This window comes from Alosa sapidissima, chromosome 11 (genome assembly GCF_018492685.1).
Source record: "Alosa sapidissima isolate fAloSap1 chromosome 11, fAloSap1.pri, whole genome shotgun sequence".
Classification (NCBI taxonomy): Eukaryota; Metazoa; Chordata; class Actinopteri; order Clupeiformes; family Clupeidae; genus Alosa; species Alosa sapidissima.
This window is the reverse complement of record NC_055967.1, coordinates 18,739,763-18,755,251: the sequence shown is the minus strand read 5'-3', so window position 1 is coordinate 18,755,251 and position 15,489 is coordinate 18,739,763. Positions and strand designations below refer to the sequence as shown.

At 46.4% G+C, this 15,489-nt stretch overlaps 1 protein-coding gene across 2 annotated transcripts in view; it reads right to left on the bottom strand.

Moving 5' to 3' along the window:
• The window catches only part of LOC121724223 (mucin-2-like), a 40,429-nt gene that overhangs the window by 4,810 nt on the left and 20,130 nt on the right, over positions 1-15,489 (bottom strand). For both annotated transcript variants that reach the window (XR_006035165.1, XM_042110620.1), the window contains exons 28-40: positions 7,689-15,452; positions 6,840-7,000; positions 5,657-5,831; positions 4,978-5,225; positions 4,497-4,680; positions 3,808-4,018; positions 2,292-2,467; positions 1,845-1,914; positions 1,539-1,639; positions 1,406-1,437; positions 833-1,010; positions 452-556; positions 308-348 (exon numbers count right to left, since the gene is read on the bottom strand). Coding sequence is in view for 1 of the 2 variants with exons in the window: in XM_042110620.1 (XP_041966554.1) it covers positions 308-348; positions 452-556; positions 833-1,010; positions 1,406-1,437; positions 1,539-1,639; positions 1,845-1,914; positions 2,292-2,467; positions 3,808-4,018; positions 4,497-4,680; positions 4,978-5,225; positions 5,657-5,831; positions 6,840-7,000; positions 7,689-15,452 (9,446 nt within the window). In the remaining variant the exon portion in view is untranslated. The remainder of the gene's footprint in view (positions 1-307; positions 349-451; positions 557-832; positions 1,011-1,405; positions 1,438-1,538; positions 1,640-1,844; positions 1,915-2,291; positions 2,468-3,807; positions 4,019-4,496; positions 4,681-4,977; positions 5,226-5,656; positions 5,832-6,839; positions 7,001-7,688; positions 15,453-15,489) is intronic.

The following is a 15,489-nucleotide window of genomic DNA, read 5'->3' as shown; positions in this document are numbered from 1 at the left end:
CAATCTATTCCCACTAGCCATTCAGGATATGCACTATAGGTCTGTATTATAGACTGGAACACCCCACAAAAAAGCTTCGAACAGCATTGTCAACTATATCACCAAAAGACACCAGTTAGCATGTAAGCAAGCTTGTATGTGTGGCAGTTGTAGGTTTTTGTAAGACACTGTTGACAGTCAGCTTAAATTGCTCTACATAGGCTGCAAATTAAATTATTACTTTTTTTTTTACCTTTTTGAAATCCTAAATGGACAGTAATTAAATAACTTACATACACAAAGAGTGTGATGGGCTTGGTGAAATTACCTTATATTCCGCCCCTTTATGTACGCAGACATTCTTGGGATCTAGGAACAGTACAAACAAGCACAATTACATGCACAGTAAGTGTAAAGACCTATACGTCTATGGATGAGAGTGAGATGGAGAATAGGGGTTTTATGTGTATACCACAGGTAATGTCCTGGCAGCATCCTCCCTCTGTTAACGTTAGCACTGGCTCGTAGCCCACTGCACACTTTTTATTAGGGGTGGGACACAGAGAGCTGTTGCATCCTGGACAAACAGAAAACGCAGATAGCAAAAAGTGTCCTTTCAGGAAATGGAACCAGGTACTCCGATAAACGGCAATGTATAGAAACATCACAGTGTGGTTGTTGTTGCTCTTTTGCCTTTTCTGACCCAAAATATATCAATTCAAGCACTATCAATAATCGGTATCTATAAATGTTGATTTCCGAGGACTTTCAAGGCCTTTTCTCAAATTTACAAACTTTTTCAAGGATCTCATTGGGGAACTCCGCTTGTCGCATGAAGAGGGGAGACACTTACGGCAGGACAGCTGTTGGCAGCAGGGGTTGGCGGGGTCAGTTGAGTTGACCAGGGCAAAGCCTGGCTGTGTGCAGAGGATGGCGCTGGGTGGCGGGCACTGCTTGACCTTACATGTGATGGCCCGGGTGTCCTCCCCGCACACACAGTCCTGACACTTGTACTCAAACCTCTCGTTTAACTGTCACACACACACACACACACTCTCTGTTAATATTAATGTTAATTGTTACTTAATGGTGAAGTCAAAAGCATGAGGTAAAATTATATACTGGCCATTTTACCACAACTAACAGACAGCATAGTCTCTGTATAGATAGTCTCTGTATTGTTTATACAGTGTTGTCTATTTTCCTGTTTGATGTCCTCAAACTATATCTTGTCCTGTTTGCTTTGTTGATATGCCCTGTGTATGTAGTGTGATGTCATATTGTCCTTTATGTGCTGCAGAACAGGAACCTACTGTAAACCTTTTTTTTTTAACTGGAGTCAGGCCTGTTTAAACTATAACCACATTGTTACTTGTAATCCTTTCCTGTATAATAAATTAAATGAAATTGAATGAGTCACACTCACCTCTCGCGCAACGCCATCAGCATCCAAACATCCTATATAAACCAAACACGTGGGTCAGCAATTAATCAACTTAAAGAATTATAATATAATTTTGATATGATATGATAATAAAATAATAATATAATATACCCACCACATTTGTCCACACAGATAGTGGAATCTTTGCTGAAGAGTTTGGTGCCCTCAGGACAGAAGCAACCTTCTGTTACTGTGTTCATGTGTGGTTCACTTGGGCTGTGTAATTCAAACACATCCACATGTATTGATGCTTAAACATATTATAGTAGGGTATGTAAAAGTGGAAAGACAAACTTTCAAATGTCTTGAAGTGAGTTGGATGGAAAACCAATTCGTGTTATGAATAGTAGAGAGAAAAGTGGAAAGAAGCTTTATGGCACGTTTTACGAGAGAGAATGTTAGCACAGGGGATAGCACTTACTCGCTATAACATGTTGGCTGTTCTACAGAACCACAAGGGTTGTAGATCTTGTCAGCTGGGCAGTCGCTGGCTACACAGGTAACAGTAAGAACATTTACTTGAATGGTCCAGTGTAATATGATCCAGTTAGATATTTTTCAGTGATGACAATGAATCCAGCAAAGACGGTCATTATTATGTGTAGTGTTAAATGGAATTAGTGTTATTTTTGCCATGTGTGTGTGAATGGGTGATATATAAATGAAACAGTGATATATAAATATGTAAAGTGTGTATGTGTAAGAAAAATGTGACACAAATGCAGTTCATGTAATATTTTAGAACTATACCCAAACCAGAACTTTACCCAAACCATTTAATATAAAAAGAAGCATCTCAACAAGAGTAGTAGTCTGTATAATGTGAGATATATTAGCAGTGTTGTTGGGAGTAGAGACTGCAGCCTACCACACAAGGTGGTGTGGTTCCGCCAGTTAACGCACACGCCAATCTGGGCACAGGCATCAGCATAGATATGCAGGCTGGTGCACTCCACAACCAGATTAGACATGTGACAGCTGTCAAACACACAGCCATCGAAGAAGCGGTCGGGAGAGATGTGGGGGTGACACTCGGCAAACAAACTGCAGGAAACAACAACAATACAAAAAGCCTCAGACATGACCTCAGGACATGCAATGCTGGTAGGCTACCTGATTACATAACCAAGAAGTAACTCCAGAATAAAAATTGTGCATACATGAATACATTTGAATATCTATACCGGGCAAATGGAAGAAAGAAATGGTATACTGGTTTGGTGTGTAGCTTTTGATAAGAGTCTCTTAATTAACACATTTTTAATGAACTAGCGCAGTGTCTGTACAAATCATGCCCTTTTCTGTAGAACACCTGTAGACCAATTACATTCCCACGGGTACTATAAAAATGGCATGATGCTCTGTAGTTGAAAAAACCATCATTCCAACCACGCATTCAATAATGTTGATGATAAGCAGAACTTAACTTAATAATTATTGCTTTTTTATAAAGTTTCTGATTGATTATTGGCAGTCTTGGCCTACTGGTTAGGGCTTCAGGCTTGTAACCGAAGGGTTGCCGGTTCGATCCCCGACCAGTAGGAAAGGCTGAAGTGCCCTTGAGCAAGGCACCTAACCCCTCACTGCTCCCCAGGCACCGCTGTAGCAAGGCAGCTCACTGTTCCGGGTTAGTGTGTGTGTCACCTCACTGTGTGTTCACTGTGTGCTCTGTGTGTTCACTAATTCACGGATGGGATACATGCAGAGACCAAATTCCTTGTATACGCAAGTATACTTGGCCTAGAAACCTGATTTACATTGTTAGTAATTTGCAAGTGTCTTTCCCAAAACAGTCTCTACCATACATGACGTCATGCTCTGACACTCTGTTTCTTTAGCTTAAGTGCCCAAAGTAGATTTCTGAATGCTCTTCAAGAGTGTGACACACCGAGACGTTCTTAAATTCAGTGTGCTGTTGAAATGGTCTCTATTTGACACTCTTGATCCGCATGTTGTTGAGATCAGACATGATGTCTTTTAACGTTATCTTGTGTATTTTACATCCCAACATCTTACATCTACTTATCTGACGCCAACTGTAGGGGAAGGGAGAGGGAGAGGAGAATGGTAAGAGCCTCAAGAGCCGAATATTTAACTAGATCTCTTGCGTCTGTCATCCAAACAACATTAAACTTGACACCACTCATTTGTGCCCCTAGAAAAACACTTATCAGGTATATAGAGTTGGTCACGCAAATAGTTCGAGAGATATGCGAAAAACAGAATAGACATATATATTACAGACAGACAGTCCTGGAATTATATTAACACAACCATTGAAATCGTACAGTAACTGTATTGAGTTGATATTCTCTGGTCTACCCTGGACCACTACTTAACATAAGGGGATGTTGGGCAAAAAGCTCCTGTCGTCTCTGACTTACTTGCTCTTGATGAGATCACACGCGGAGTGTTCGTGACAAGGTCTGAGTGTTGGCAATGGGATTGGTGTTCCGGTGGGCACCACACTGGGCACGGGGCAGTCTGGTCTGTACACATCTTTGGCGGGCCAGAAGTCAGCCATTATAGCACAGTTCTCAACGAGCCGACCGTCAGGCAGCCTGCAGTCATCATGTGGGTTGTTGTTGCAAGTTCCTGAAAGAGCGAAGCACACATTTGCACACACACACACACACACACACCAGATTATAGGCATTTAGCAATATTTGTCTACACTTTTTTACATATGAGCATTTCAGCATATTAAAGCGAATGTCATGTCTGGCAACATGTTACATTTTAGTATATGTTGGCGAAATTGTCCTGTCACTTTCTATAGACACTAAATGCGCCTTAATTTCATTGACAGAAAACTGGCAATAAGCAAAGCAACAAACAACAAGCAAATGTTGTTTTGACCATGAGCAAGATCATGAGCAGCACACTAGGTGGGTTACTTAGCGCAATACTCCCAGACACCACATGGTAGTTTAAGTTAATATGTGATGGACTTTGTGCATTGCTCATTACTTTGCTTGCTACCTGTTAACCAATTAAGGCCCAATGACTAACTTTGAATTATTTGAATGCTACCAGCCCTTAATTTGTACAGAGGAGAATTAGTATGTCTCACCACAGTGTCCTTGCGTGTTATTGCCGAAGCGCTGGTAAGGAAGGTTAACTGAGAAGCCCACTATTCCAAAGGTCACTACTACTTGCAACTTGGGGATCTCATAGATCAATTTGAGACCAGTTGACGACACCCTGACACCGTTCTTTGCATAAGGGAGCTTCAATGAAGTGCCATCTTTCTGTGCCTGACCAGTAAAAATGGAATGAGCAGAGACACAAAAACCTTGATTATTCCTCATGAAGATTTCAAAAGGGTTCACTTATACTTGGTACAGTAGTGACATTTTTGTCATGGTGGTAATGACCCTCATGTAGGACTATATATGTATTAACGATCTTAGCTGTAAACATATACAATTTCGTTAAAACAAATGTAAGGCGGCTGCCTGCTTCATGCAACCCTTTGCTGTCTATGAGTCAGCAGCTTTGGCAGCAATCCGTCCATCAGATGAATGCTGCCGAAATAAGGTATCCCAACCTACCTCCAATCTGGCAGTGCCCATTAGGTTGTTGTTTTTAAGTGTGATAACATCTGACTTGTGCGAGATTATGATTGAGCGTGGACAGGAAACGTTCTCAGTAGGGTCACATTTGACATTGTCAACGTATATTTTGAAGTCTAACACTGGGTGGATTTCCTCCATCAAAACATATGTGCAGTTTCCTTGGTGGCTGTAGGAAAGCCCATCAAATGTAACATAGTGAGGATCTCCCCATCCTTCACAGTAACCTGGGGAAACGTATTTGTATTTAGTATCAAATATACTGTATGTTCAATATTCAAATATATGGTTCAACAAGTTAATCAAGTGAAGTTTCGATTAAAACAGCAGTCACAATAGGGAGCGTAAAAACATTTCTGGTGTTAATAAATAATCTGAAATTAATAAATGTACATGTTAATCTAAAACAAAAATAGCTGTTGAGGTTAGCATATCTTTGTGGCTGAACATTAACAGAGATCTACTGTTTACTCATATACGTCTAAGTGAAACTTTTCAGTTCAGATTTTTCAGTAATTGTGATAAGACATTCACATGGGATGGGAAGTCACAATACATATTTTTGGCAGGATAACTAAACTCACACTAACTGAGGTTGTTTTAAAACCTTTCAGTCAAGATGTTTTAGTTAAATGAGAAATGAAGTCAAGGGACATACAGTCACAGGCGTATTGCTGGCAGCATAAATTCTCATCCCAAACCAGCACTGGATTTTTCCCATTAGCACAGGTGATGTTCTGAAGAGGTGGGCACTCATATGGGATAATCTCAATGATATTATCCTCAATGCAGCGTGCCAGTATGCAGTCGCAGATCCAAAATGTTTCATTTTGCTAACAAAAAAAAAACAAAGAGGGAAATATTACTGTCTACTACAATCGAACGCTTGGTCACATACATGGAAAGTGAATGAAGTTATTCATTGCCCCTTAATTTCCCCTCTTAAATGTAATAATTATTGAAGTGATTACTGGAAAAACTGAGTTCATGTCTTTTCTCACTTATAAACTACTGATTATGAATGGATAACAATATTTTTTTTTTAATGATTAACATATTTTCACCACAGTAACTTCTAAGATGCATTTAGGCAGGAATAGACTAATGACAAGAGAGTATGGAATATTAATTAAATTCAGCAATTACAGGCAAAATAACTGTTACCCATATGAGACATCACACAACAAAGTTAACTAGACTGCATCTCCTCAGAGAAATGTGAAGTGTGCTTGCTCAACTGGAGTTCACCAACCGGATCAGACATTGGAATTAAAACTGCTTTTAGGATTTGGGGTAATGCAGTGCCTTACAATCACTTAATCATCACATACTGTAGCTAGTTTTAAGTCTTTATTATAATCTATGGTTACAATATCATGGCTTGTAATAAAATTCTCAATGGGGAAAAGGAATGGGATTTGGGCAGACACTGGGCGGACACTGTTTAGCTCTGTCCAGTGATCCCAAAACACCTTTCTATAGAGTGACGCCTCACTCTCTAACATCTTTTTATATGATTGACAGCTGCTGCTGGCTAAATACACAGAAACTCTGTTTGACGTGATTTAGCAAACACACAAATATAAGACGATAGTAAAGTTAACCGTGGTGGTTTTCCCTGTTTCCTAAAAGAATCCTTGAGGAGACCAGCAGGGGTGTCACTACACCCAGAACTCTACTGTGGCACAGAGGCAACAGGAGCTAGTTAAAAACCTTAACTTATTTTCTGGGGACAGCAGTTCAATGCTGGGGCATGTGCCCCAGTAAAAGGGGTCTAGTGACGCTAATCACTGGCTGTGTGTATCTATGCCGCTTTAAAAATCGTAGAGAAAGTTACTCACCACTTTGTCCCACTCAGGGCAATCTGGTACAGTGGGTGTGGGTGTGGGTGTGGAAGGGGTTTGACAAGGTCCAGTGCTGTTCTGAACCTCACAGATATCGGAGCAAATCATTGTGAGGCAGATCCCTGAACCAATGTGATGATTATCATAGATGGTATCACCTAGAAACAGTATGAAGCACAGGTGTAGTATTATTGTAAACTGTAATAATTGTATTGTTGTTCACTTTTTGCATGCTTAGTAACAATTTTTCCCAGCAGGCAACATACACAACCCTTATCTCCCACACACACACAGACACAAACTATCAATTACTCACATAAAGCTGCCACAACATCAGCACAACGCTCATAACAGAGCACTTAGCACTTACATATATCACTCTTGTTTATTATTTATTGCTGTAAGAAGGGCCAAAACCCATAATTTGTACTCTCTTTAAACATGTATAATGATATTTAATCTTGAATCTTCAGTTTCAGTAATGTTCTCTCCAAACAGAATATATGTTATCACTTGAAACACATCAAAAAAATGTCTTGTCCTAATCCACAAAATACCACACACAAGTGAGCTAACCGTAAGGGTTACAATACAGTGTTTAATTTACCTTCATTTAAGTCTACATATACTCATGTCCATAGGTCATCATCGACAATATACTCTATGTTAAGAAGATCAAAATTACTTCTAAATAGATATAAATCTTTGTATTGTACAATTTCATTAGATTGTAAAAACTCTTCAGTAACTCAACAGTTTTGATAATTACCTCGATACCCAAAAGTGTTAAGTGATAAAATATTTCTGTGGACAGTAGTAATACAAAAACAGTAGTTAACATCTTACCAGGTTTGTACTGGATCCCATTTATTATACAGACACATGGAGTTGTTGCTTCTGGGATTGTTATTGGAGTTGATGGTGGCCGTCCCGTTGTTGTCGTTGGAATGGGTGGAGTTTTAGTTGTAGTTATAGTAGTTTGCAATGTTGGAGGTAAGGATCCTGGAGTTACTACTGTAGTTGATGGTGGGGGTCCTGTTGTTGTGGTTGAAATAGGTGGACGGGGTGTCTCAGGGGTTGTAGGTGACGGTGGGGGTCCTGTTGTTGTGGTTGAAGTAGGTGATGGGGGTGTCTCAGGGGTTGCTGTGGTTTTCCCTGTTGTAGGTGAGGATTCTGGAGTTACTACTGGGGTTGTAGGTGACGGTGGGAGTCCTGTTGTTGTGGTTGAAGTAGGTGGAGGGGTTGTAGTTGACGGTGGGGGTCCTGTTGTTGTGGTTAAAGTAGGTGCAGGGGTTGTCCCAGGGGTTGCTGTGGTTTTCCCTGTTGTAGGTGAGGATCCTGAAGTTACTACTGGGGTTGTAGTTGATGGTGGGGGTCCTGTTGTTGTGGTTGAAATAGGTGGACGGGGTGTCTCAGGGGTTGTAGGTGATGGCGGGGGTCCTGTTGTTGTGGTTGAAGTAGGTGCAGGGGTTGTCCCAGGGGTTGTTGTGGTTTGCCCTGTTGAAGGTGCAGGGGTTGTCCCAGGGGTTGTTGTGGTTTGCCCTGTTGTAGGTGAGGATCCTGGAGTTACTACTGCCGTTGTAGGTGATGGCGGGGGTCCTGTTGTTGTGGTTGAAATAGGTGGACGGGGTGTCTCAGGGGTTGTAGGTGACGGTGGGGGTCCTGTTGTTGTGGTTAAAGTAGGTGCAGGGGTTGTCCCAGGGGTTGTTGTGGTTTGCCCTGTTGTAGGTGAGGATCCTGGAGTTACTACTGGCGTTGTAGGTGATGGTGGGGGTCCTGTTGTTGTGGTTGAAATAGGTGGACGGGGTGTCTCAGGGGTTGTAGGTGATGGCGGGGGTCCTGTTGTTGTGGTTGAAGTAGGTGCAGGGGTTGTCCCAGGGGTTGTTGTGGTTTGCCCTGTTGAAGGTGGAGGGGTTGTCCCAGGGGTAGCTGTGGTTTTCCCTGTTGTAGGTGAAGATCCTGGAGTTACTACTGGGGTTGTAGTTGATGGTGGGGGTCCTGTTGTTGTGGTTGAAATAGGTGGACGGGGTGTCTCAGGGGTTGTAGGTGATGGTGGGAGTCCTGTTGTTGTGGTTGAAGTAGGTGCAGGGGTTGTCCCAGGGGTTGTTGTGGTTTGCCCTGTTGTAGGTGAGGATCCTGGAGTTACTACTGGCGTTGTAGGTGATGGCGGGGGTCCTGTTGTTGTGGTTGAAATAGGTGGACGGGGTGTCTCAGGGGTTGTAGGTGACGGTGGGGGTCCTGTTGCTGTGGTCGAAGTAGGTGGAGGGGTTGTCCCAGGGGTTGTTGTGGTTTGCCCTGTTGAAGGTGAGGATCCTGGAGTTACTACTGGGGTTGTAGTTGATGGTGGGGGTCCTGTTGTTGTGGTTGAAATAGGTGGACGGGGTGTCTCAGGGGTTGTAGGTGATGGTGGGGGTCCTGTTGTTGTGGTTGAAATAGGTGGACGGGGTGTCTCAGGGGTTGTAGATGATGGCGGGGGTCCTGTTGTTGTGGTTGAAGTAGGTGCAGGGGTTGTCCCAGGGGTTGTTGTGGTTTGCCCTGTTGAAGGTGGAGGGGTTGTCCCAGGGGTAGCTGTGGTTTTCCCTGTTGTAGGTGAAGATCCTGGAGTTACTACTGGGGTTGTAGTTGATGGTGGGGGTCCTGTTGTTGTGGTTGAAATAGGTGGACGGGGTGTCTCAGGGGTTGTAGGTGATGGTGGGAGTCCTGTTGTTGTGGTTGAAGTAGGTGCAGGGGTTGTCCCAGGGGTTGTTGTGGTTTGCCCTGTTGTAGGTGAGGATCCTGGAGTTACTACTGGCGTTGTAGGTGATGGCGGGGGTCCTGTTGTTGTGGTTGAAATAGGTGGACGGGGTGTCTCAGGGGTTGTAGGTGACGGTGGGGGTCCTGTTGCTGTGGTCGAAGTAGGTGGAGGGGTTGTCCCAGGGGTTGTTGTGGTTTGCCCTGTTGAAGGTGAGGATCCTGGAGTTACTACTGGGGTTGTAGTTGATGGTGGGGGTCCTGTTGTTGTGGTTGAAATAGGTGGACGGGGTGTCTCAGGGGTTGTAGGTGATGGTGGGGGTCCTGTTGTTGTGGTTGAAATAGGTGGACGGGGTGTCTCAGGGGTTGTAGATGATGGCGGGGGTCCTGTTGTTGTGGTTGAAGTAGGTGCAGGGGTTGTCCCAGGGGTTGTTGTGGTTTGCCCTGTTGAAGGTGGAGGGGTTGTCCCAGGGGTAGCTGTGGTTTTCCCTGTTGTAGGTGAAGATCCTGGAGTTACTACTGGGGTTGTAGTTGATGGTGGGGGTCCTGTTGTTGTGGTTGAAATAGGTGGACGGGGTGTCTCAGGGGTTGTAGGTGATGGTGGGAGTCCTGTTGTTGTGGTTGAAGTAGGTGCAGGGGTTGTCCCAGGGGTTGTTGTGGTTTGCCCTGTTGTAGGTGAGGATCCTGGAGTTACTACTGGCGTTGTAGGTGATGGCGGGGGTCCTGTTGTTGTGGTTGAAATAGGTGGACGGGGTGTCTCAGGGGTTGTAGGTGACGGTGGGGGTCCTGTTGCTGTGGTCGAAGTAGGTGGAGGGGTTGTCCCAGGGGTTGTTGTGGTTTGCCCTGTTGAAGGTGGAGGGGTTGTCCCAGGGGTAGCTGTGGTTTTCCCTGTTGTAGGTGAAGATCCTGGAGTTACTACTGGGGTTGTAGTTGATGGTGGGGGTCCTGTTGTTGTGGTTGAAATAGGTGGACGGGGTGTCTCAGGGGTTGTAGGTGATGGCGGGGGTCCTGTTGTTGTGGTTGAAGTAGGTGCAGGGGTTGTCCCAGGGGTTGTTGTGGTTTGCCCTGTTGAAGGTGCAGGGGTTGTCCCAGGGGTTGTTGTGGTTTGCCCTGTTGTAGGTGAGGATCCTGGAGTTACTACTGGCGTTGTAGGTGATGGCGGGGGTCCTGTTGTTGTGGTTGAAATAGGTGGACGGGGTGTCTCAGGGGTTGTAGGTGACGGTGGGGGTCCTGTTGTTGTGGTTAAAGTAGGTGCAGGGGTTGTCCCAGGGGTTGTTGTGGTTTGCCCTGTTGTAGGTGAGGATCCTGGAGTTACTACTGGCGTTGTAGGTGATGGTGGGGGTCCTGTTGTTGTGGTTGAAATAGGTGGACGGGGTGTCTCAGGGGTTGTAGGTGATGGCGGGGGTCCTGTTGTTGTGGTTGAAGTAGGTGCAGGGGTTGTCCCAGGGGTTGTTGTGGTTTGCCCTGTTGAAGGTGGAGGGGTTGTCCCAGGGGTAGCTGTGGTTTTCCCTGTTGTAGGTGAAGATCCTGGAGTTACTACTGGCGTTGTAGGTGATGGCGGGGGTCCTGTTGTTGTGGTTGAAATAGGTGGACGGGGTGTCTCAGGGGTTGTAGGTGACGGTGGGGGTCCTGTTGCTGTGGTCGAAGTAGGTGGAGGGGTTGTCCCAGGGGTTGTTGTGGTTTGCCCTGTTGAAGGTGGAGGGGTTGTCCCAGGGGTAGCTGTGGTTTTCCCTGTTGTAGGTGAAGATCCTGGAGTTACTACTGGGGTTGTAGTTGATGGTGGGGGTCCTGTTGTTGTGGTTGAAATAGGTGGACGGGGTGTCTCAGGGGTTGTAGGTGATGGCGGGGGTCCTGTTGTTGTGGTTGAAGTAGGTGCAGGGGTTGTCCCAGGGGTTGTTGTGGTTTGCCCTGTTGAAGGTGCAGGGGTTGTCCCAGGGGTTGTTGTGGTTTGCCCTGTTGTAGGTGAGGATCCTGGAGTTACTACTGGCGTTGTAGGTGATGGCGGGGGTCCTGTTGTTGTGGTTGAAATAGGTGGACGGGGTGTCTCAGGGGTTGTAGGTGACGGTGGGGGTCCTGTTGTTGTGGTTAAAGTAGGTGCAGGGGTTGTCCCAGGGGTTGTTGTGGTTTGCCCTGTTGTAGGTGAGGATCCTGGAGTTACTACTGGCGTTGTAGGTGATGGTGGGGGTCCTGTTGTTGTGGTTGAAATAGGTGGACGGGGTGTCTCAGGGGTTGTAGGTGATGGCGGGGGTCCTGTTGTTGTGGTTGAAGTAGGTGCAGGGGTTGTCCCAGGGGTTGTTGTGGTTTGCCCTGTTGAAGGTGGAGGGGTTGTCCCAGGGGTAGCTGTGGTTTTCCCTGTTGTAGGTGAAGATCCTGGAGTTACTACTGGGGTTGTAGTTGATGGTGGGGGTCCTGTTGTTGTGGTTGAAATAGGTGGACGGGGTGTCTCAGGGGTTGTAGGTGATGGTGGGAGTCCTGTTGTTGTGGTTGAAGTAGGTGCAGGGGTTGTCCCAGGGGTTGTTGTGGTTTGCCCTGTTGTAGGTGAGGATCCTGGAGTTACTACTGGCGTTGTAGGTGATGGCGGGGGTCCTGTTGTTGTGGTTGAAATAGGTGGACGGGGTGTCTCAGGGGTTGTAGGTGACGGTGGGGGTCCTGTTGCTGTGGTCGAAGTAGGTGGAGGGGTTGTCCCAGGGGTTGTTGTGGTTTGCCCTGTTGAAGGTGAGGATCCTGGAGTTACTACTGGCGTTGTAGGTGATGGTGGGGGTCCTGTTGTTGTGGTTGAAATAGGTGGACGGGGTGTCTCAGGGGTTGTAGATGATGGCGGGGGTCCTGTTGTTGTGGTTGAAGTAGGTGCAGGGGTTGTCCCAGGGGTTGTTGTGGTTTGCCCTGTTGAAGGTGGAGGGGTTGTCCCAGGGGTAGCTGTGGTTTTCCCTGTTGTAGGTGAAGATCCTGGAGTTACTACTGGGGTTGTAGTTGATGGTGGGGGTCCTGTTGTTGTGGTTGAAATAGGTGGACGGGGTGTCTCAGGGGTTGTAGGTGATGGTGGGAGTCCTGTTGTTGTGGTTGAAGTAGGTGCAGGGGTTGTCCCAGGGGTTGTTGTGGTTTGCCCTGTTGTAGGTGAGGATCCTGGAGTTACTACTGGCGTTGTAGGTGATGGCGGGGGTCCTGTTGTTGTGGTTGAAATAGGTGGACGGGGTGTCTCAGGGGTTGTAGGTGACGGTGGGGGTCCTGTTGCTGTGGTCGAAGTAGGTGGAGGGGTTGTCCCAGGGGTTGTTGTGGTTTGCCCTGTTGAAGGTGGAGGGGTTGTCCCAGGGGTAGCTGTGGTTTTCCCTGTTGTAGGTGAAGATCCTGGAGTTACTACTGGGGTTGTAGTTGATGGTGGGGGTCCTGTTGTTGTGGTTGAAATAGGTGGACGGGGTGTCTCAGGGGTTGTAGGTGATGGCGGGGGTCCTGTTGTTGTGGTTGAAGTAGGTGCAGGGGTTGTCCCAGGGGTTGTTGTGGTTTGCCCTGTTGAAGGTGCAGGGGTTGTCCCAGGGGTTGTTGTGGTTTGCCCTGTTGTAGGTGAGGATCCTGGAGTTACTACTGGCGTTGTAGGTGATGGCGGGGGTCCTGTTGTTGTGGTTGAAATAGGTGGACGGGGTGTCTCAGGGGTTGTAGGTGACTGTGGGGGTCCTGTTGTTGTGGTTAAAGTAGGTGCAGGGGTTGTCCCAGGGGTTGTTGTGGTTTGCCCTGTTGTAGGTGAGGATCCTGGAGTTACTACTGGCGTTGTAGGTGATGGTGGGGGTCCTGTTGTTGTGGTTGAAATAGGTGGACGGGGTGTCTCAGGGGTTGTAGGTGATGGCGGGGGTCCTGTTGTTGTGGTTGAAGTAGGTGCAGGGGTTGTCCCAGGGGTTGTTGTGGTTTGCCCTGTTGAAGGTGGAGGGGTTGTCCCAGGGGTAGCTGTGGTTTTCCCTGTTGTAGGTGAAGATCCTGGAGTTACTACTGGGGTTGTAGTTGATGGTGGGGGTCCTGTTGTTGTGGTTGAAATAGGTGGACGGGGTGTCTCAGGGGTTGTAGGTGATGGCGGGGGTCCTGTTGTTGTGGTTGAAGTAGGTGCAGGGGTTGTCCCAGGGGTTGTTGTGGTTTGCCCTGTTGAAGGTGGAGGGGTTGTCCCAGGGGTAGCTGTGGTTTTCCCTGTTGTAGGTGAAGATCCTGGAGTTACTACTGGGGTTGTAGTTGATGGTGGGGGTCCTGTTGTTGTGGTTGAAATAGGTGGACGGGGTGTCTCAGGGGTTGTAGGTGACTGTGGGGGTCCTGTTGTTGTGGTTGAAGTAGGTGATGGGGGTGTCTCAGGGGTTGCTGTGGTTTTCCCTGTTGTAGGTGAGGATCCTGGAGTTACTACTGGGGTTGTAGGTGATGGTGGGGGTCCTATTGTTGTGGTTGAAGTAGGTGGAGGGGTTGTCCCAGGGGTTGTAGGTGACGGTGGGGGTCCTGTTGTTGTGGTTGAAGTAGGTGATGGGGGTGTCTCAGGGGTTGCTGTGGTTTTCCCTGTTGTAGGTGAGGATCCTGGAGTTACTACTGGGGTTGTAGTTGACAGTGGGAGTCCTGTTGTTGTGGTTGAAGTAGGTGGAGGCGTTGTTCCAGGGGTTGTAGTGATTTGCCCTGTTGTAGGTGAGGATCCTGGAGTAAGTACTGGAGTTGTAGTTGATGGTGAGGGTCTTGTTGTTGTGGTTGAAGTAGGTGGAGGGGTTGTAGTGGTTTTCCCTGTTGTAGGTGAGGATCCTGGAGTTACTACTGGGGTTGCAGTTGATGGTGTAGATCCCATTGTTGAAATAGATGTTGGTGATGAAGGGGTTGTTACAGTTGTTGTTGTTATGCAAGGTTTGCAGCAATATACTTGAATCTCATAATCAAAGCATTTTTTTGGTGGACGTGTCTGTTTGTTTTTCTCACAGAGCAACCCAAATGAAACATTACATTGAACAACTTGACCTGTGTCCTCCACAAAGTCCTCAAAGCTGTATTCGTCATAGCCTATAGCCCTACATCTGATATCCTCTGGTTTCTGACAGATGTCGTTACCATTTTCTCTAATATTGTCATATGTTTCATCATCATCCTCTGTCACAGAGGGCGTGTCCACATCAAACCATTCAGTCCATTCACAGAAGTCAACGCATATTGTTGTGGTTGGTGTTGCTGGGGGTGTAGTTGATGTTGATGGTGGAGGTCCTGTTGTTGTGATTAAAGTAGGTGTAGTGGTTTGCCCTGTTGTAGGTGAGGATCCTGGAGTTAGTACTGGAGTTGTAGTTGACGGTGGGAGTCCTGTTGTTGTGGTTGACGTAGGTGGAGGGGTTGTCCCAGGAGTTGTAGTGGTTGTAGATGGCTCTGGTTCATGGGTGATGGCTGTGGTAACTATTGTACTTGGTGCTCCTGTTGATAATGTTGTTTCCACTGTTACTGTTCTTGGGGTAGACATTGATGTGATTGATATTGGAGGTCCTGTTGCTGTGGTTGAAGTAGATGGAGGGGTTGTCCCAGGGGTTGCTGTATTTGACACTTGAGGACTTGCTGTGTATGTTGGAGGACCAATGGATGGTCCTGTTGTTACATCCCATGGAGGAGTTGAGGGTGTAGTTTTTTGGGTTGTCGAGGGTCCTGATGTTGCGGTTGATGTAGGACTGGCTGGTGATGTTGTTGAGCTCACCACAGTCGTTATACTTGTATCTACAGGTGGTCCTATTGTGGGGGTTGTGCTTGGTGTGGGTGATGTGGTACACGTCTCATTTATATGAATAACTGTCTCATTGATGCAGATGGCATAGTAGCACATCCCCATGCTGTCTGTCACGTTGTAAATAACTTCATGATCTTCATACTCAGTTCCATTGTACATACAACAACCTTTCAAAGAGGAACAGACATGTTTAATAATGCTGTA